This window comes from Anas platyrhynchos, chromosome 2, assembly GCF_047663525.1.
Source record: "Anas platyrhynchos isolate ZD024472 breed Pekin duck chromosome 2, IASCAAS_PekinDuck_T2T, whole genome shotgun sequence".
Classification (NCBI taxonomy): Eukaryota; Metazoa; Chordata; class Aves; order Anseriformes; family Anatidae; genus Anas; species Anas platyrhynchos.
The window spans coordinates 99,026,443-99,047,662 of NC_092588.1; the positions used below are offsets into that span (position 1 = coordinate 99,026,443).

Below are 21,220 nucleotides of genomic sequence, written 5' to 3' on the forward strand. Positions count from 1 at the left end.
AGATGTGTTGAAGAAGTGTGTGACATTTTTGTATCATCATTTTTTTATAGTAGACCTACAAGTTCTGCACATAGACAAGAAAATTGCCAGGGGACTTGAATTCCTAAGATTAACAAGAGAAGTTCAATTTGTAGCTTTTAAAAACAGGTTTTAAACCCTTAAGGTTTCCATCCTTCATGAAACCACATCCTTGGTACAATAAAATCCTCACTTGAAGTTATAATCAAAATTATAGAAAGGCTTTTTAATTTCCTCAAGGGCCAAACAAACAAAAGCAAACTCTATCCCACTGTTATTTTAATAAAAATGGTCTGTTTGTGAACATCTGCTTCAGGAATTATCTTTAAAAGTTGGTTATGATAGTTTTGGTATTCTACTATTTTGTTACTGGATACGGAATGCTTTTGTATAGCTATCCAGCAGAGCAAAAAGGTGAGCTGAAGACCTTAATAAATATTAATGAAGCATGAAATCCTGCACCCACAGGTGCCACTGTGAAGCTATGTATGGTCACTTGCTGTAAGTGCTGCAGGTAATCCAAAATTATGTAGAGGGCTTAATTTAAACATAATAGAAATGATAAGCCAAACCTTAAGTTTTTTTTTTGTTTGTTTTTTGTTTTTTTTTTTTTTAAATTGGACACTTCGTAAAATAATGGTCAGGGATCAGATATATTTGCCATACCCAGAAGATGGCAAGGGCATGCTTTGTTATGGGATACTGTTCCTTAGCAGTAACACAGCATATTTCCACTTAATGAGATAAAGGCCCTCTGATCACCAGAAAGATTTTTTGGGAATGGCAGTGAAGGAATCACAACATAATCATTGCCTCACGAGAGACCACACAGCCCACATATCTATCTCCTTACAATAAACTGGTTTCATTAAAAATGACAGCAATATTAACCCATATGGTGATGGTGGAGAAGTGCCTGTGGCAAGGTGGAGAGAACAAGCTAGTTTAACATGTAGTGAGGAGACAAGGGGATAAAAAGGAGGAGGACACATGGACCCAAGCAACAGAAATGGTGCAACGGGATGATTATATACTGTCTCTTGTCACTGGAGCAGAAATGACACCAGAGACCTATAGTCTCTAATATTTTTTGTGCTAATGCAAAGCTCTTAAGAGAACTTAAAAAACCCAGTGAAGACAGCTAGGACTCAGTGCTGGATGTCAAGCAGGGCAAAGGGGAGAAATTGTCAGCTATTGCTGTAATCTCATTTGTGGAAATTGAGTTTTCAGTGGACCAGTGGTCTCCAGCCTGTTTCATGGGCCATGATTCTCTAATATTGTTTCTTTTCCATAAATATGTGTGTACATGTATATATATGGCAAAGGAACGCCCAAGTCCAGATTCATGACCACATCATACAGTGTGTGAATGCACACCACCACAGCCAAGAAAAGCACTGATGATGAATCTGTGCCTGGGGAAGGTACTCATCAGAGGAAGAGCAATAGATCCCTTAGGCAGGACCTACCCTTCACAAACCCATGTGAAGGGTAGGTCCTGCCTAACTAACCTGATTTCCTTTTATGATAAGATCACCCGTATGGTGGACCAAGGGAAACCAGCTGATGTGATTTTTTTGGACTTCAGCAAGGCTTTTGACACGGTTTCCCATAGGATCCTACTGGACAAAATGTCCACCATACAGCTAAATAAAAACATCATACGATGGGTGAGCAGTTGGCTAACGGGCAGGGCCCAAAGGGTTATGGTGAATGGGGCTGCGTCAGGCTGGCGGGCGGTCACCAGTGGGGTCCCTCAGGGCTCCATTTTAGGGCCGGTACTTTTCAATATTTTTATAAACGATCTGGATGTAGGAATAGAAGGTATTTTGAGCAAGTTTGCTGATGACACCAAACTTGGAGGAGTTGTGGACTCTGTTGAGGGTGGAAAGGCCTTGCAGAGGGATCTGGATAGGTTGGAGAGCTGGGCGATCACCAACCACATGAAGTTCAATAAGAGCAAGTGCCGGGTCCTGCACCTGGGACGGGGAAACCCCGGCTGCACGTACAGACTGGGCGATGAGACGCTGGAGAGCAGCCTAGAAGAGAGGGATCTGGGGGTTGTGGTAGACAGCAAGCTGAATATGAGCCAGCAGTGTGCCCTGGCAGCCAGGAGGGCCAACCGTGTCCTGGGGTGCATCAAGCACGGCATCGCTAGTAGGTCGAGGGAGGTGATTGTCCCGCTCTACTCTGCGCTGGTGCGGCCTCACCTCGAGTACTGTGTGCAGTTCTGGGCACCACAGTATAAAAAGGACATGAAACTGTTGGAGAGTGTCCAGAGGAGGGCTACGAAGATGGTGAAAGGCCTGGAGGGGAAGACGTACGAGGAACGGCTGAGGGCACTGGGCCTGTTCAGCCTGGAGAAGAGGAGGCTGAGGGGAGACCTCATCGCAGTCTACAACTTCCTCGTAAGGGGGTGTCGAGAGGCAGGAGACCTTTTCTCCATTAACACCAGCGACAGGACCCGCGGGAACGGGGTTAAGCTGAGGCAGGGGAAGTTTAGGCTTGACATAAGGAGGGGGTTCTTCACAGAGAGGGTGGTTGCACACTGGAACGGGCTCCCCAGGGAAGTGGTCACTGCACTGAGCCTGTCTGAATTTAAGAAGAGATTGGACTGTGCACTTAGTGACATGGTCTGAACTTCTGGGTAGACCTGTGCGGTGTCAAGAGTTGGACTTGATGATCCTTAAGGGTCCTTTCCAACTCAGGATATTCTATGATTCTATGATCCTATTTGTAGGAGGCGAGGAGAGAGTACCATGGGAAGATAAAGGGTTATAATGGAAGAGGAAAGACCAGCCAGCAAGGGTAACGTAGGAAAGAAGAAAAGCAAACCCTAGACAACACTTCAACCTTGAGTGAAAATGATTTGGGAAGGCTGAAGAGGCCCTTAGTTCTGGGCATTTTGAGTCAGTGTGGATGAAAGAAAGCTCTCAGGAGGGGGACACTACTCAGCCTGCACCATGCTTTTACTCTTAAACCTGAAAGACCTCACCAGAGGGGAACTGCCATGCCAAGGGCACCATGTCCCAGATTCTTTCCTGTGTGGAGATGAGAGAGGAGAAAGAGGGACATTTAAACCATGGGAAACATAGGGCCAAAATCTTGAGGTTACAGTGGCACTCAAAATGGATTCACACCCTACACCTGGAAAAGGAGAGAGACACTGAAATATTTGCAAACCCACAAACTGTCATGCTTCACATCTGCCATGATAAACTGCAAAGGGATGTCTTCTTGCTTTTAAACAAATTCAAACAAATTCAGGCAGAACCAAACAAAAAGGAAATAGCAAGGTGATTTACCAGAATAGACAAAAACTGACCAGTCCCTTCTGGAGGTGCTGCAAGTAAGGATTAGAGCTGCTGTAAATAGGGGAGGGAGGGGGAGGGGAGGCTTAGATTTAAAACCTAAACCCATCCATAGATTTTTACACATAGACTTTAATTCAGTTATTTCAGTATGTGTACCTTTTTCTAGCATAACCTTACTGCCACCTACTGTATATGCTGAGCAGAAACCATGTTCCTGGCAAAACAGAACAACAAAGCAATAGAAAATCTGTGTTACTTGTAGTCTGGGGAATTACACCTGGTAGTGTGAAGTTATTTCTTGCCATGAAACAGCACTGTCAAGTCATCTATTCAATCTCAAGTATTCAAAGTCTCTTTCACTAGCATACACAACTCCCTTCTGCTGCCATGGCAGATTTAAATCCCTTAAAAATCACCGATAAGTCCCATCTACCAACACGCGCATTAAGATGCATTCTTCAAGCACTGACACAAACTGAAAACCCCAGTCAAAGTCATTCCAAAATGTTAACGTCACAACAAATTATTGTCTTTTTTTTTCCTGCTGCTGCTTTCTGCATTCCCATCTGCATGTCCACAGGCTGGTCATTGAATTACTGGGCTTTGTATTTTGCTAAATTCTAAAAGTATAAACACTTAGCTGACATTTCCTGCATTACTATCCTGTGGCACCCTCTCTAGGGTGCCAACAATAAATACATTTGAAGAATGAGGATATTACAAAATAAAATTTAATCCACAGTTGGGAAAAAACAAAGCTGATAAGAGTGCAAGTAATACCACTGCCTTTGTTATATTTACTGTTGGGTAAATGCCTAAAGCATTTTTATCTTACCCACTGAGACTCATTCTGCCAAACAAATAAAAAGAGAAATATTTTGAAATGTGGATTGTAGAAGAACGGTTATGCTATATATTTCTTTTAAAAAGTATTTTTCCCATTAACATCTTCCATTAAGAAACAAGTAAAAAAAAAAGATAGGAACAGCTACATACTGCTGTAAAATATCATTATGACTTGACTTACAGTAGTGTTTGCAGACTATAAACTGAGCTAGGAACATAGGTTTGTGAACAATGTTCATACAGAATCCATTATTGTATGAGAGACTTTTGCCACTAATGTCAATCAGCAAGATGCAATATTTCATTAAATTTCTACTGCATAATGATGCACTTAGCTGCACACACACACAAAAAAAAAAGTATTGACTTTTATCAGTATGCCTCCGCTGACAAACATCTTCTAATGGAGACTAGTGCAAACCAGCAAGTAAAGAAAGCAAACGAAGTGCTGACACATGTAGCTAAGAAACAAAAATTTAAGAATCACCCCCATCGAACTAGGCTTTGACAAGGTACTTTGGGTTTGGTACCTTAATTGCAAACCACCTTTTCTCTATTATACAGTTACTTCATCTACTATAAGAACTATCCAGACATACCTGCTTAAGATCTACTGTCTGGATTTATATAGAATCATAACCCCTACTACTAGTGTCACCCACTAAACCATGTCCCTAAGCACCATGTCCAACCTTTCCTTGAACACCCCCAGGGATGGTAATGCCACCACCTCCCTGGGCAACCTGTTCCAATGCCTGACTGCTCTTTCTGAGAAGAAATGTCTCCTCATTTCCAACCTGAACTTCCCCTGGCACAACTGGAGGCCATTCCCTCTTGTCCTATCACTAGTTACCTGTGAGAAGAGGCTGACCCCCAGCTCCCCGCATCGTCCTTTCAGGCAGTTGTAGAGAGCAATAAGGTCTCCCCTGAGCCTCCTTTTCTCCAGACTGAACAAACCCAGTTCACTCAGCTGCTCCTCATAGAACTTGTGTTCCAGGCCCTTCACCAGCTTTGTGGCATCTCTCTGGACATGCTCCAGAATCATGAGTTTTTACTACCCAATCTCTTTAATTGAGGCTGAGGTCCCTAGCCATCTACCTTGCAACCCTTTAGAAAGAATTAACCTAGCCTTTTATCACCTTTTTGAGGTGCATGCCTCACGAACTCTTCTCCCTTCTCTCAAATGATACCACAGTTAAAAAAGAGTATGCAGCTAATCACAGTTAAAGGGAGATCAAGAACCCCATCCCCACCAAGATGTCACCAGCCAGCAGAGCGGTGATACCCTGAATCTCTGCAAAGCAGGCTGGTGCTGCTAGGACTGGAAGTTTCCCTTTGCAGACATAGATCACTGCTTCTTAAGTGCATTTCATTTTATTGTTGCCAAGATGGTAGGAGAAAAAACGCTTTGCACTTGGGTTCGCGTGGCCCTGGATAATTCTGGCAGGTCGCCAGCTCCAAGAGGATGCACCACTTCCTTCCTCCCAATTAAAGCACCCCTGCCACAGTACAGAGGGGTCATGAACAGATATTGTGTATCAGCTTTTCCATAGAGGACTGGCAAACTGCCACTGCCCGGGCACCCCTGTGAGGAAAAGGCATGTCTGGAAAGCAGCCATAGGCTTTGGCTGTAGTTAAAGGAGAAGCCATGTATTTGGGAGGAATCACAGAATCACAGAATTTTTAGGTTGGAAGAGACCTCAAGATCATCAAGTCCAACCTCTGACCTAGCACTAACAGTCCCCACTAAACCATATCCCTAAGCTCTACGTCTAAACGTCTTTTAAAGACTTCCAGGGATGGTGACTCCACCACTTCCCTGGGCAGCCTGTTCCAATGTCTAACAACCCTTTTGGTAAAGAAGTTCTTCCCAACATCCAGCCTAAAACTCCCCTGGTGCAACTTAAGCCCATTCCCCCTCGTCCTGTCACCAGGCACGTGGGAGAACAAGCCAACCCCCACCTCGCTACAGTCTCCTTTAAGGTATCTGTAAAGAGCAATAAGGTCGCCCCTGAGCCTCCTTTTCTCCAGGCTGAACAAGCCCAGCTCCCTCAGCCACTCCTCGTAGGACTTGTCCTCCAGGCCCCTCACCAGCTTTGTCACCCTTCTCTGGACCCGCTCAAGCACCTCGAAGTCCTTCTTGTAGCAAGGGGCCCAAAACTGAACACAGTACTCGAGGTGCGGCCTCACCAGAGCCGAGTACAGGGGGACGATCAGCCGAGTACAGAGGGACAATCACCTCCCTAGCCCTGCTGGTCACACTGTTTCTTATGCAAGCCAGGTTATTGCACCCCAGGTGCATCGTGGTTAGGGTAAGCTTGTGAGTACTCCAGTGATCTGGCTTTGATTATTCAGTCTTTCGTTGACTTTTTTGGGAGGCAAATCCCTTAGCTTTTCTGTAATGCAGATCATCATTTGCTCAATGAGACATGTGCAAGCAAATAAACACATGCTTCGAACATCACTTTTCCCTAAGTGGCTGGTATGTGTGCATTTATACACACAATGTATATTGTGTGTATAAATGCACATATTTATATTGTGTTCCCTTCTGCAGCCAGGGAACTGAGGAAAAGAGAAGTTGAGCAACCTTCTTAAAGGTAAGTTCACCTCTACAAACACTTTACTTACCTACTTGGGAAGAATTTGACACCTAGCAACTGTACTTAACTCTGATTTACTGGGAGAGGTTCGTTGCTATTCAGAAAAGAAGTAGTAGTGTAGACAATATTGCAACATACCACCTAACTTTTAAGTTATTTTCATCCAGCCTAGCAAACTGACTCAAGATATTAGTATTAGTACCTAGAGTGAAGACTTGTAATCCTCTGTAGATTTTAAAAGGAAATCCATTTTACGCGATTTTGTAATAAAATAAGCACAGTTTTAAAACACACTTTTTAGTAAGCATTTACTTTGAGAGGCTAAAATAATAACAAAAAAAATAATTAAGTGCTCTTTTCTTGCTAAGAACAGCCAGTCAATTAATAAACAAAGCTCATGCAGTCGTTAAATAAACTACTAATTTTACCAAATGCTTTATGTCTGTCTCAAAGGCCAAGTTTTCAAAAAACATCAGTAAGGCTAAGTACTCAAAATGGACACACAAATTCAGACTAGCCTCATGCATGCAAAAGACATCTTTAGGAGACGCAAAAAAGAGAAAACTGCACATGGAGATGGACACCAGTAGACAATCTAATTTAGTATTTTGGTATTTTTTGAATATGTGTTTGGCTGTTGTCACTGATGTACTTGACATGGAATTCACTGTGTGACAAGTCATATCAAGATCTGTATGGTATGTCCACACTGCAAGGCTACATCGCACCCCACTCTAAATGCAAAGCCCAGTCATTTGTCATGTTCCTCCCATGCAACTTTTCTCCCAGGAGTCGTTCATTGGATTCAATGGATCTGATTGCTAATGAGGTGAAGAATAATGCTGGCGGTTCTGGTGTCTGCCCTTGGAATATCTTCACCACATAGGTAAGATCTAGTTTGCCTCTGACATGACTGATACTCACCTGGCAATTGCTTCATTTGTGCATATATTTTGCTAAGGAAGTTCTATACTACAGAAACAAAGAGAACTCCTGTGACTGAACTCTCAAAGATCTTTCAGTGATGAGTTCTGGCAACTTGAGTCTAATGAAAGCAGGAACTTCTTGCAGGATAGTAACTTAGTACAGTAACTTGCATGACAGATGTTGCAAGCATATTTTTAAGTGTAATCGAAGAGCAAATTAGCCAACATTAAAACCCATAAACACTTCCAAATAGTTTAAAAATCTTTTCCTATTGCAAAATTTTACTAAGTAGTTTATTTTAAAAAAAAAGTCGTAGAATGAACACAGCCATCATCCAAAGTTCATCTCTGATTATCAGTCTCAAAAACTGGAGAGAACACAATGTCTGTTGCAGATATGTCTGGACAAATTTCTATAGATTGATTTCTTAAATTTCAGCAGGGAAGGGGACAGCAATTAGATATATCATTCCTGAAAGTGCAATTAATATAAGATATATCTCAATCCGTATTTTCCATTTCCTCTCCAAAGGAAAAAAAAAAAAAAAAGAAAAACTGATGAAGTATTTCCGGCTTTGTTTGAAAACCAGAGACTAACTGTTAAAGACTATTTCTGGAATCAATAAAAAATAGCTTTACAGTTGTATTTTGATATATTTGACCTGCCAAAAATATTTGAATGAAAGTTGTACTATGCCCATAATTATCAGAATAAACAACTTCCATGGGTTTAGCTGAACCAGGAAGAAATGGCTATGGTTGGTGTAAGTCATAACACAGCATTTCCCACTGTGACACCAAGCTTGAAGAGAGAATTCAGACTATGTAAGTCACATTTTCTCTGTTCTTGGCATTTGGGTATGAGGGATGCTAACGGCTTCCAGTAAACACACATGTTGTGTTCCAGCAGTGGGGAACCTTAGGTTCTTATTTGCAATTTTTCATTCTACACACATATTCTTTTTTCTGGTTTGGGCTCCTGAAAATGATGGCTATCATTTTCTTTTTAGAAAGACGTTCTGAACCACAGCCTGACCTCTCTCTTGCTAGTGGATTCAATTTGTTCTTGCGGTGCCAGGATGAGAGCTACATTAGCTTCAATGGCTGTGATGTTCCCAAAGTGTCCTGGCAAGCACTGCTCCCATTTGGAGGATGCTGGGACTAGAGTGAATGCTCGGCCACAATATTATTATTGTTGTACATTTACATAGACCATTTTATCCAGAAAGATAACAAAGGCATTTCACAAGTACTGGACACACACCACCACTGAAATATTGCCAGCCTTGCTCTTGAGGGTGTTGAACAAATATTACATGGTAGCCAGCAAACCCACTGGGAAGGCAATGTTTTGGCTACCACAGCAGCATTAACCATTTACTTGGCTAAGAAAAAATAAAAAGTAAAGTTGTCCAAACCCAATTTTTCCTGTGACATATATTCAAAGTTCAAAAATCACTGCAAATCATCCAAGCAATCTACTGAAAAGCAAACAGACAATAACAACTACCCCCCCCCCCAAACAAAAACAAACAACACCCACAAATAAAAACAAACAAACAAACAAAAACCCCACAACCAAACATTTGAGTCACTGCTGCCTGAATACAACCCCTTTTGGTCTTAAGCGGGTAGGGGGTGTCTAAAAATATTTAATAATACTCAGTGTGGTCCAGGAAAAGGAAGCAAAATAAAACACACTTTAGACTGTTCTCTGAGAACATAAATCTCAAACAATCCACCTAATTTCTGTGTGGTGAAATTGTTGTTATTTCTACATATAACCAAGCATTTTCACTGCTCAACTCCCTCAAGGTTTCTTAGCTGCTATAAATAATGAAGATCCATCCATGTTTGGGAGATAATATGGGTTTGATTTTGAATCACAGAACCTAATTATCACCTGACTTCCTTACTGTTATTACTATTGTAATAGGATAATACTGAAAAAGCCTAATTCTAGACCTAGTGAGCTTAAAATATCAAAAAAGTCAAGTAGTTCACCTGATAAGACTATGCATCCTATAACAAATTAACAATTTCCATGAAGGAACTACATAAATGGGTAAGATGTGGGACATAGCAACAAAATGTTTATCAAAAACACTTCATAGAATGCAGCAATTTGAGACGTATAGAAATAGGAATTTCAGAAAACATGAATGAATTACAGGTTTTGCATTTTTGATGGACGGTTGAGACAGGTATACAGTATGTAGCTCATACAGGTAAGATTCATACTTTTCTAAGTGAGACGATCTGAGAAGTGAGAGAGGATAAAGCAGGATGGAAACTTGGAAGAAAGTGTGAGAAAGAAAAATAAAAAGGAGAAATATAGACCTCCCTTAATGAGTTCTTAGGCAGCTGGAGCATGCATCTATATCTCTACAGGGAAGACTTTTCTGCACTTTGAAATCCACCCTTCCCGTCATCAGACCTGGTAAGTGCTCTCACAGCAAGTTGAGCCAACTGCCTTATTTATCTGAATGATTACGATTCTTAAAATTAAAGCATCATCACAGTAAATACTGGTTTGTTCTTGGAACTGCATGTACAGACAAGAAGAAGCACACAAGTTATGAACTGGTGCCACAACTTTCATCAAAGATACAGAACACCACTCAGTTTCAACAGGTTTCTCTGATCCCAGCTCTGCCACCTACATTTGATGCTATACAGCATGGTTGGGCTGCACCTAGCTGGGAGGTGCTTTTTCAGAAAAAAAAAAGAAAGAAAAAAAAAAAAAACGGTTTTTCATGGAAAGATTATATGGGAGTATGGGAGGATATGTGTACGCATTTCCTCAGGTAGAAGAAAGCCAAGCTTCTCCTCTACACTAAAATCTGAAAAGGTTTAGAGCCTATGCTTCTCTGTGGGAAAAAAAAAAAAAAAAAAAAAAAAAAAAAGTTTTATTTCATTATAGATCTTTCATTATAGAGCTACTATTCCAAAACCTGGCCACCAGGAAAGGGGGTTTGTACAAACTGGCTAGGAAAAGGCAATTAGCCTTTGCTACCTGAGCTGTAGCTAAAAGGGAAAGAAAATGCCTTTGGGTTTGTAAGACAGGATACAGAGCAACCACTGGCAAAGAATAAGTGGAGGGTTTGGGGATTGTTTTTTGTTTTTTCTTTCTTTTTTTGCACCCCCCCCCCCCCCCACACACACACACACACCTCTGCTGGAAAATCATTAAATGTATGTTTTGGCCCACTATTTAAAGCCTTAAATGTTTGAGGCCCTAAGTAAGGAAAAGTGTCTCCTTCTAAAAAGGGGAAATCAGTGGTTTACACTATATAGGTGAATTTCAGTTATCCTTGGTTTGCTTCAGATATTTTCTAAGCACTCAAACAATATGTGAGGCAATGACAAATACTACATGTAGGGGAATACAAATGTTCCTTCAAAGACACTTGTACAGTCACAGGAAAAAGTCAAAAGGCTTCTCCAAGCAGTATGTCCAAATGCACCGTAAAAATACTTGGGTTCGTCTGTTTGTTTGTTTGTTTTAATTATAAATGAAATATGAAGTTAAACAAACAAAAAACTAACAACTTTGTATTTTAAAGCTTCTGCCCCTGAACCAGTGTTAGGGAACAGCACCATCCATGCAGACAGCCTCTGCTTAAGTGAAGATTTTTCAAGTCTAGCACTTAGCAGGATTCAGAAAAAGACAGTTCAAAGCCTGGACAAACTGTAACCTCAATAACTGAAGAACTGTCTTCACAATATTTCTCCTGAAAGCTAAAGACAGTTTTCAAACCCTTGTTTTTTAGACAAAGAGCAAATAGACATTATGTGAAGCACATACTGAAAGGCAGGAACCCTCTGGGTAAGCAAAAACCAACATATGTGTGTGCTATTCTGCTTGGTCTTCTCCTGTCTGCAATACTGCCAAAAATCCAAGGTTTGGAGAAAAGTGTCTTGCCATGTAAGGGACATCCATAGCATTCATAACATCAGTTCTTTGCCACAGGAGCGCAAAAGCCGTAGAATAGTGCTACAAACTTCATTTTATACAAATCAGAGCTTGAATACCATAGGGACAGGCTCAGCTCAGAAATAAACTTAATGTCTAGTTAAATAACTTTAGATACAAGTCCATCTCCTGTATTAAACATGTCACAGAGAAATATGAATGCAAAATCTCTGCTTTGCGAACCATTTCCACAATTAGCTCCACTTAGCTGCCCCAACATCCATTCTGACACCCCCTGACACATCCCCTTCTTGACATCCTCTGAGCACAAACCACTTTTTTCTTTCTGTGCACTTAGTCTAAAACAATACGGATCAAAGTTAGTTCAAATGTAGTACTACTATAATTAATCGAATATTTATTGTGGTATAATAAATGTAGAGCTTAGGGATATGGTTTAGTGGAGGACTGTTAGTGTTAGGTTAGAGGTTGGACTCGATGATCTTGAGGTCTCTTCCAACCTAGAAATTCTGTGATTCTGTGATAATATAATATTTATTGTGCTATATTACACTTCAGTTTTTCATTCGCAGTGTATGTCAATTTTCCCCTGGTTTATGTATGCATAAATCCACCACACCTGAACAGGACCTTGCACCCATGCATGGTTGCAGCCTGGCAGCTGAAGGGACTGTGCATGGGAGAGCACTCCCCAGAACAATCCAGCCATGACCACCTTTTTCCTTCCTGAACTGCTGCCAGTGCTTATGAAACCATGAGCTCAACCAGCACAGGCGTAGTTGGGCTGAAGCAAAGCAGCCTCCTCCCCTGCTACACTCTCCACAAGCAACTGGAGGCCACCAAAAAGGTGCAAGCCAATCTCAGTGGGTAAAAAGCTAAATTTATTACTGTACACATTAGCATGAGAGCCCCTCCATCTCCTCCTGTGTATGGGAGACCATGGGCAAGGCACAAGCATGGAGTGTGAGCTGTGCAGTGGACAAACCAGCAAGAGCAGGCACATGCCCCCACAGACACCTGTGCAAAGGCATCCAGAGCAGATAGATGAACAACATATGAACAATCAAAAATGTTGGGGGTAAAATAAAATAAAATAAAATAAAATAAAATAAAATAAAATAAAATAAAATAAAATAAAATAAAATAAAATAAAATAAAATAAAATAAAATAAGGGAACTCCTGACAGTCTGCATTATGCATGGCACCTCGTGGAAGTCAGGGAAATGCTGCTTCACCCCCTCTGAATCTGTTTGCATTTAAACCTGAGGAAACGTGGTGTCTACATGAAGTACTAAAATAAATGAGCAGAGAAGCAAAGCCAGTCAAAAACTAATCAAGCTCATGCTAAAAAGCTTGTTATGTGTGTATAAACATGGCTGTTGTCTTGCATGTAAATAAATAAGCTTTCACTGAAGTGAAATAACCAGGCCTTTAATATCACTTCCATTGACTTGGGCCCCTAAGCTGGGCAATTTTAGATCTACAAATAATGAAACAATTACCATCCTCATCTTACGGTATGCACAATAACTTTATTTTGATTCAAAGTAGGATTTAGGGCTGGAATTTCCCTGAGAGCTCATTCCTGCTAACACCATTAATTCAAGCAGTACGTAACATGAAATGTTTACATGTACTACAGTATTTTTTGCAATTGCAAGTAGCTCCTCACTCCATCTGTGAAATGCTGTTGTGTTGAAGGACTTGCCTGTTGTGTTGCAACACTCAAGGCAGAATCGACCACACAACAAGAAGGTACCTTCCACGCCAAGCTGAGACACGGGCGCTGCTGCCGGCACTCAGTTCCCCAATGATGTGTTTGCTACAGTTCCTACTTTGTTTTTTGTGACCTGTTACCTTCCAGGACCACAGCCAAGCTCTAGTTAGTTTCTTAATAAATATGAAATTTAATTTGTACTCGTCCTAAAAATGCCCCAAACTCCACCTAATTCACCGCTGTTCTTTCACTACACAATTAAAGAAAAAAAAAAAAAAAAAAACTTTCCATTGCAACTTCTTGGCCTTTTTCAAACATGAAATTTAGGCATGACTGTTGGATATACTTCGCCAATTTTGTCTAACAAATATTTACAATCAGACAATTAAGATTCTTCTGTAGGATTGCCACTTTCCCATGTCAGTTTTATCTCAGACAACTTTAATATTGCCAGTAACATCAATAAATATAGAAACCAGTGAGTGCTACGTATTACTTCTATATTTTTATGACCCAAAATAAGATTTAAATGAAAACACTGGCTGATACTAGCAGCTACACACATTTAATCACTTTTCTTTAAAAGAAAACTGTAAGTTATTGGCTATTTAAGCAATCATGCAACTCAGTGGAGTGCAACTGATGAAGCCTGGCTTTCACTGCCACCTCTGCCATAGGACTCTGGGTATGTCATCTCACCTTGCTATGCTACACCATTTTAACATCTGCATCCAGAAAGGGCTGTATAAGCCTAGAATTAATTGTAGTTATTTATTCCTTTCACTCAGAACTTTCACGAAAAAAAGCTTTCATGAAGCAAAATGTCAGCATCTTCATGAGTATTTGAACAATCCTGATAACATTCAAAAGGGCTCAAGTTTCAAGATGATGCCAAAGAACAGAGAAGTGCATAAATTCTAGTACAGACCAACAAGCCAACTTGTGTTAGATTCTTATGAAGACTCATGGTGAAAGGTGCTATTCTTCTCACCTTGCACATTTTCAAACAGTTCACCAAGTGCCTTTATACCTTGAGGAAATGCACCTTTTTCCATTCTCATGATTGTTCTGCCATCATAACTGCACAATTTTGTGGTTTTCTTTTTTTTCTTTTCTTTTTTTTTTTTCCTGCTTTCTGCCATAGAAAGCAAAAGCATTTCCCATGTTCCAGAAAAATAGAAACTACAAGATATTCTGGAGCCTAGAGCCTATTGTAAATCATGCTCTATTTTGACCTGGCCAGTATATGTTTAAAAAATCTTCAAAATTGACTACATAATGTTTAAAATTTATAATCCATGTAAAATCTAAATAATCTATGAAGTCGATGTATAACCTATAACAGCTATACAAATATTTTTATAATCTACAGCTAGAATCTCATGCCCAGTTTTTGGCCCAGGTCTGTAAATCTGTTTTACAGCCTTGCCACCTGCAGTGACATATCCTTTTCAGCCCACTGTGGCTGCAACCTACAGTCTCGACACAGCCGGTGAGCAAAGCCTGCAGCACACATGCTGCACAACAGTGTGAACTGGGCTCCTGGACCTCCGCCACGGGAAGCAAACTAGGGTTGGACTTGTTCCCATGTGTGCATTCAAGATTTACTTCTCTCAAAGACAGTCCCTGACCTTGACCATGACCTTTTAAATTTATGGGTTGGTAAGACGGAACTGAGGAATGAAAACACTCGAAGCTCCTTAGCCTTTATACTTTCCACACCAGATGGCTGTTCCTGAGCGTCAGCATCGGCCCAGCTTTGCCATGTAACCGTGTCTGGGTACAAGAATTATATCTTATCAGAGATTGTGTGAAGGTTGGCTTTAACAGGTCCTGGCACTTTTTGCTCTGGTAATGCATTTTACTCATCTGGAACTCTTTCTCTGAGAAATCTAAAAGAATTATTCTTAGATGCTGCTCTCCCCCAGGCCTTTACCTCTTGAAAGCAGTAGCTACAAAGTGGTTCTCGCTAGGCATGCACCCAATGTTTTAGCTGGTAAAGCAAAACTGACCTGATTTTCAGGAAACCCTGTTGAAATCAGTGTGCCTCAGTCATCAGAAAACCATGGAGATGTACCATATATCTGAGTGTGAGATAACAGCAGTTTTCTAGAGGAATCCTCCTCCATTTTGAAACTGTAGTGGAGGTTTTAAGTTTTAATATTCAAGCCCCAAAGAATCCACTTTTCCACTTCTCTACACGAGGAGTTTATCCCTGTCCCTCACAAAAGCCTCAATATGAAAGTATTTTTGCTGGCAGACAACTTCGGTAATGGAGTGGACAATTATTCAGTTCCAAAAGCAAATGGATATTAAATGCATGGACAAATTCGAGCTTTTTTCCTAGGACTAGCCTCAGTGTTTATACTGCATCTGTTACCTTACCTTCCATAACAGCACAGCCAGCAACAGGAAGATGAGAATTCCCACCAGCAAACTGATGGCAATGATCCATCCGACAACATACCCACGAGGCTCCAGATTGTGTAGAGCCTCAAAGACCACCTACAAAGCAATTAGAAAAAGATATTTTTATGATTGGAACTTGCATTGTTTTCTCTTGTACTCATCTTATTAAATATATTGGATGGTGGCCTCACTGATCATATTTCGTCTGTCAAACAAATATGGAACGTGCCCTTAATTTCATGCTTTCTGTCTATTTTTTGCAGGGATTTAAAGCTTTCAAGTGGAATTTAAGTAGCCATGTGCTCAATTCAAAGGGTATCAGAGCCTTCTCCAAAACAACCCTTATTCTTCCAGCTCTTCTATCCCATTCCAGGCACTGAGTTTTTTCTGGTGCTGGGCCACCATAAGTGCACAAAGTTTTGCATGAAAAACAGCAAGCCCTGGAGTGGCAGGGATTGACTTGACACCTTGCAGGGTCTGCCTTAATTATCATAATTTTGGGGTTCCCAGCCCCACAAAACGCCCCAATGCTTCACATGAAACACTCATGTATGCTAAGCGTGTTAACTTTTTTCACAGAAAAATTAGGACAACTTGCATATATCCCTATTGAATATGTATAGTCCCTGCTGTGCTTCACAAGATGCATTGTAGGAAAGATAGAAGGGCACGTGTAATTATGAGTTCTTCTGCGAATGCAAAGAGCAGTCCCCTGCTGTTCTCTTCTCTCTTTTTGTACAGCATGTATGACAGGGAAACACATCCTACAAAGTGCTCTCCTTAACTGCCTGCTCTAAGAAGAAAATGGGAGCAGATTATACCAAATGTATACACTGTGTGAATTTCCAGTCTCTTGTTTCAATCAAAATCAGCTCCTCAGTGGAGAACTCAAAAAGAGTTCTCTTCAGTGTTGGCTATTTCTTTGTTAAATTTTGCAATTTAATATCCAACAAATGCAGAGAGGCAATCTTTTTTAAAGGTAGTACATGTTTGCTTTATCTGGCTTTGGTTTGATTTGCTTTGGAAGGTAACGTAGTGAGTTTTCCTCCCTCCTTCACAAACCTCATCTTTGCTAAATAACATCCAAACTCTTTCACAGATAGGAATCATTAAATCAATCTTTTAAACAAAACAAAACAAAAAAAATAGTTAAAAGCACATGAAAATCCAGGAGTTAGAGTCAGACACAGTTACGCAACCCCAAGTTGGAAGAGGCCGCAACAAGGCTCTGGGTTCTCCATCCTTATAGGTTTCGAAGGTTCAGGCAAAGCCATGGGGATCCTGAGCTGCTGTGGGCAACAGTCCTGGTTTGAAGGGGAAATGGGAGAAGATGGCCCCTCAGAGGTCCTTCTAACAGACATTTCTCTGTTTCCATAAGCATACCCAGCTTCAGCAAACACCCACAAAAATTAAAGGCACAGGTGTGACAGAAACAAATGGATTGGGCTACATTTTGTCATGGTGCTCCCATAAAGAAGTACTCATAAAGATACTTGATCTCAGTTTCACAGACTAACATGGATTAAGACCACAACTTTCCTGGTGGAGGAATTTCAATATAGCTGATTCACATTCACTGTTTTTTCTGTCAATGAGATATTGTCAGATATATGATGACAACAAGAAATGAAAACAACAAATAGACAGGATTGCTACTATACATAGATAGCATTTTCCAAACATGTTGCTATAACCAGTACTGCAATGCTCAAAATAGCTCTCAAACATGGACCAGCTCTCTGAGAAAAAGAATCATTTTAGCATTTCATACATCAGCACAAAGCCTTTGTCAAGCTTTTTAAGATATCTTACTGAACAGAGAAAGTTTCCTAGGCAGCAGTCTCCATCAGAGCCAAGACATGTAAGGGAAATACCAGACAGAGAGACCAAAGACAAGTCTTGTGCCTTCTCCCTATTTCTGAGCCAGCTTGTAAAGATGATCTGATGTGGCAGTCCATTTGTCACAGAGGCTATGGTTAGCATCCATCTTGCAGAGACAAGTCAGATGACTATTTCTTAGATAATAAGGCAATAATGTTATTTTCCTTTAGGACACTAAAAGAAAAAAAACAAAAACAAAAACAAAACAAAACAAAAAACCAATAAACTTCTAACACATTAGGCACTGTCATCTTCAGTGAAAGGAGACCTTTTAAACAGTCACTGGATGCAAGATGAGGTGGTGTCTTCTCTCCACTACTTGGAGAGTAAATGTTAACATAACACAACTTGTAGCACAGTAGACCTGTACCTTGTGCTGCCAAAAGAGACAGTAAGAGCTGGAATGAGCAAATCATACATCATCTCTATATCAAAAGCCCCACATCTGGGGTTTGAAGTGCACTGGCTAGAATAGCTTGGCTCTGTCTTATGCAGTCATAGATCAAGCTATCGTAACTGAGAGAGTAGAGAGTAACAACAGCTTCTTATCAGTTTGCCTTCTTGCAGTCTGGAACCAACTGACAGGCATGAAAAATACCTTGTTCATGGCTTTGTGGTTTGGAAAGGAGCAAAGATGTCATGCATTTTAATGTCCTTATCCCTCTCAAGCCATCAAAAACTGCCTGCATTAATATGCAGTCACAGCAATGACCTTTGCTGAAGAAGCAAACAAAACAAAGCAGCCAAAAAACACCCCAAAACCAAAAATGAACAAAACCAACCAACCAACCAAGCCCCAGACAAACCAGACTGGGAGCATCTGGTTTGTGTTCATCACACGTTGGAAGTGTCAGGGAAGAATCAGTACGAAAAGTGGTGGAAGGGAGGGAAGCAAGTCATCCTGGAGAGGAGGAGGTTGAAGGCAGAGAGGGTGATGTCACCAAAAAGAAATGCACAAGCCACTGCCTGGCATTGGACCTGTGGACCGTTGCACAGCCTCTGAAAGCAAGCCTTGGGCAAACTTGGCCTCCTCATCCCAGCCACTCCAGCAGCACAGCCCCTGTGGGGCAGACGACAGGGCAGGGAGCACAAGGCAGTGCCCAGCTCAGTGCACATCCCACAGCCATGACTTGTGGAGAAGATGGGAGTGATAACAGGGACTGATGCAGAAGATAAGGGGTTGTGTGTGAAAAAGCATCTGAGAGAGGGCAGTAGGGGCAGTAGCTGCCTGGTTTGGAGAAAGTACATGCAACAGCCATAAAATATGGAGTGGATTGTAGGCTTGTTTTCAGCCTCTGACCAAACATGAGGGAAAGGCCACAAAAAAACACAGTTGTCTTGACAATGTATGAGGAGTTTTAGTTTCATATTTATCATTTGCATTTCATGCTGTATTAGTGGGATCTGAAAGCAGGAAAGCCTGGGAGGCAGCTTAGACTGCCTTTTAGCTGTACATAGCTCAAGTGTTAATCAAGTTTTACACAATATAATTGCCCTGCTGTAAATTAATGGAGAACTGTACCCTACCAGCGACTTCTGAAAGGTTGAATGTGTATGGACAAGGGCATCTTCTACCGGTGCCAATCACTTGTTATATTCTGATAGTGAATAAATCAAAAAGGATCAGATATGTTTTTAGTGTCTTATTTCAGTAAAGTATGTAGGCAAGAGCTTTACAACCTAACTGATCAGGAAATCCACAAATACCTGAAGCTCATACTATGCTTAAGCCCTTAGCAGAATAGGAGCATGTTGTTGCACTGGGAGTCAGGAAGACAAGAAACATAACTCAGCAAAATTTGGTTAGAAATGAGTAATTGTAAAATGTTCCTTTCTCCCTGCTAAAAAGCATTTATTTTTTGCTTATCCACACTACTTGAATTTTATGTGTTTGTGTCATGAAGCCCAGCACCAGGAAAGGCCTGAGTTTATCAAAAACACTATTTTATTTCTGTGTTATCACCCAAAATATTTCTGGTGTTTCAAACCACGCTGCACTGCTGCCAGACTAGTCTATTCAAGTGCCATTATACTTGAGGGGACTTCCAGTAAAGATATAATTCTCACACATATCCATCCATATGTGTATATGCACATCATATCTATAGTATGTGTTATCTATAAATACTTACATTTACTAACAAAAAAGTTGGAAGCTCTTGAGGAATACAGACCTGAAGTATCCTTTCTACCTGTTTGTGTCTAACACCATGAAATTTTCTGTATGTTGTTTTTCTGTATAGTTCTGTTCCTTTACTCAACTCTGTGTTTCAACCTGCTAGACTGCACAGTTAAGACAAAACAATCTCTAAAGGGATTGTTACAGTAGCAGATGGAAAGGTAAAACAAGAAAACAAAAACCAAGCCCAGTGAAAACAAAAAGGCTACAAATAACCTGCTAGAAAGGGGGCTTCGCAGCTTCTGGAAAAGGCTCACATCTGGCTTCAGCCAGGCTAGGTAGGAGGAAGCTCTATCCATCTCAAAGGTAAGCTGGAGAGAACAGGTGCCTAAAATGCTCAGTACGTCTAAAAGGCAAGGGGGTGAGGGTAGTGGATTGGGATTGCTGAGAAGAAGAGGTATTTCCACGTGCTTTAAAAAAGGCTAGGATATCCCATCCAGGTTCAGGCAGAGTACCACAGCCTGCTCCTTCTGACCCCAACATGGGTAACAGGCCAATGGTAGGAGTCTTCCAAGTTCAGTCGCAGGTAGACAGCTAAAGCTGCCTACCAGCTAATGCTTGGAAATATGCCTTTAAATCACTCTGCATATATATTTATGCATATAAAGACCTCTCAGAACACCCTGTAGTTCTTCATGCAATAAACTTTGATTTTATCGTTTTTTGTTTTTGCTGTTTTCTGTCAAATATATTTGCACATTGTCGCAAACATAAATCCTGAACAAAAAAATGCTTGCATGTGTTGCATTAATCATGGGGTGACTGGTCAGAAAATGAGAGAACAGTGAACATTACCCAGGAGGAGAGAACAGTTCAAAGGCTTAATGAAATGTACATGTGCTGAGCTTAAAACTAGACAGCTTAAATCAGCAGCAGGGAACCTGCAGCTTTTTAAAGGGCATTTTGCCGCAGGAACTGCGTGCATTTTAGTTGGGGCTCTCCCTTCATTTACTCAGCTTTGCATCCCTCACTTTGACAACAGACACTTGGAGGTATTTGCCAGGTTTGGACATAGCGAAGTCCAGTCTCTTCATCATCCCTTCACACCAGCATTCACAGAAGGCAGTCGTTCTGCTTCAGAAGAGCACTCCTGCACAAATGCAGAGCACACAGGACGTGAACCCTTGGATCTGGTATTTGACCACTGTGGTCTCATGGAACTTATCGTTGGTTTTGCCTCACATGCACAGAAGAAGAAAGCCAAACCTTCATGGAAACCCAAATGCTTAAGAAAAGAAAGCGTGTCTCCTGAACGCGTCATGCATCAGTTTCAGCCAATATACATGTACATGTATACTTGTGTTAATACAGCTGTCATCACAAAGAGATATCTGTACTCTGTTCACCTTCATGTGACTTATCCAGTATGAGTTTAAGTAGTCTAATGTA

The 21,220-nt window shown here is 40.9% G+C and overlaps 1 protein-coding gene across 4 annotated transcripts in view; it reads right to left on the reverse strand.

Annotated features, from left to right (window-relative positions):
* Window positions 1-21,220, reverse strand: part of ITGA9 (integrin subunit alpha 9) — a 233,597-nt gene that overhangs the window by 7,259 nt on the left and 205,118 nt on the right. For 2 of the 4 annotated variants that reach the window (XM_027451383.3, XM_072033285.1), the window contains one exon: window positions 15,748-15,867. The exons of 1 other annotated variant lie outside the window; for it this stretch is intronic. In XM_027451383.3, the coding sequence (XP_027307184.1) occupies window positions 15,748-15,867 (120 nt within the window). One more of the 4 variants, XM_072033283.1, reaches the window with a different exon arrangement.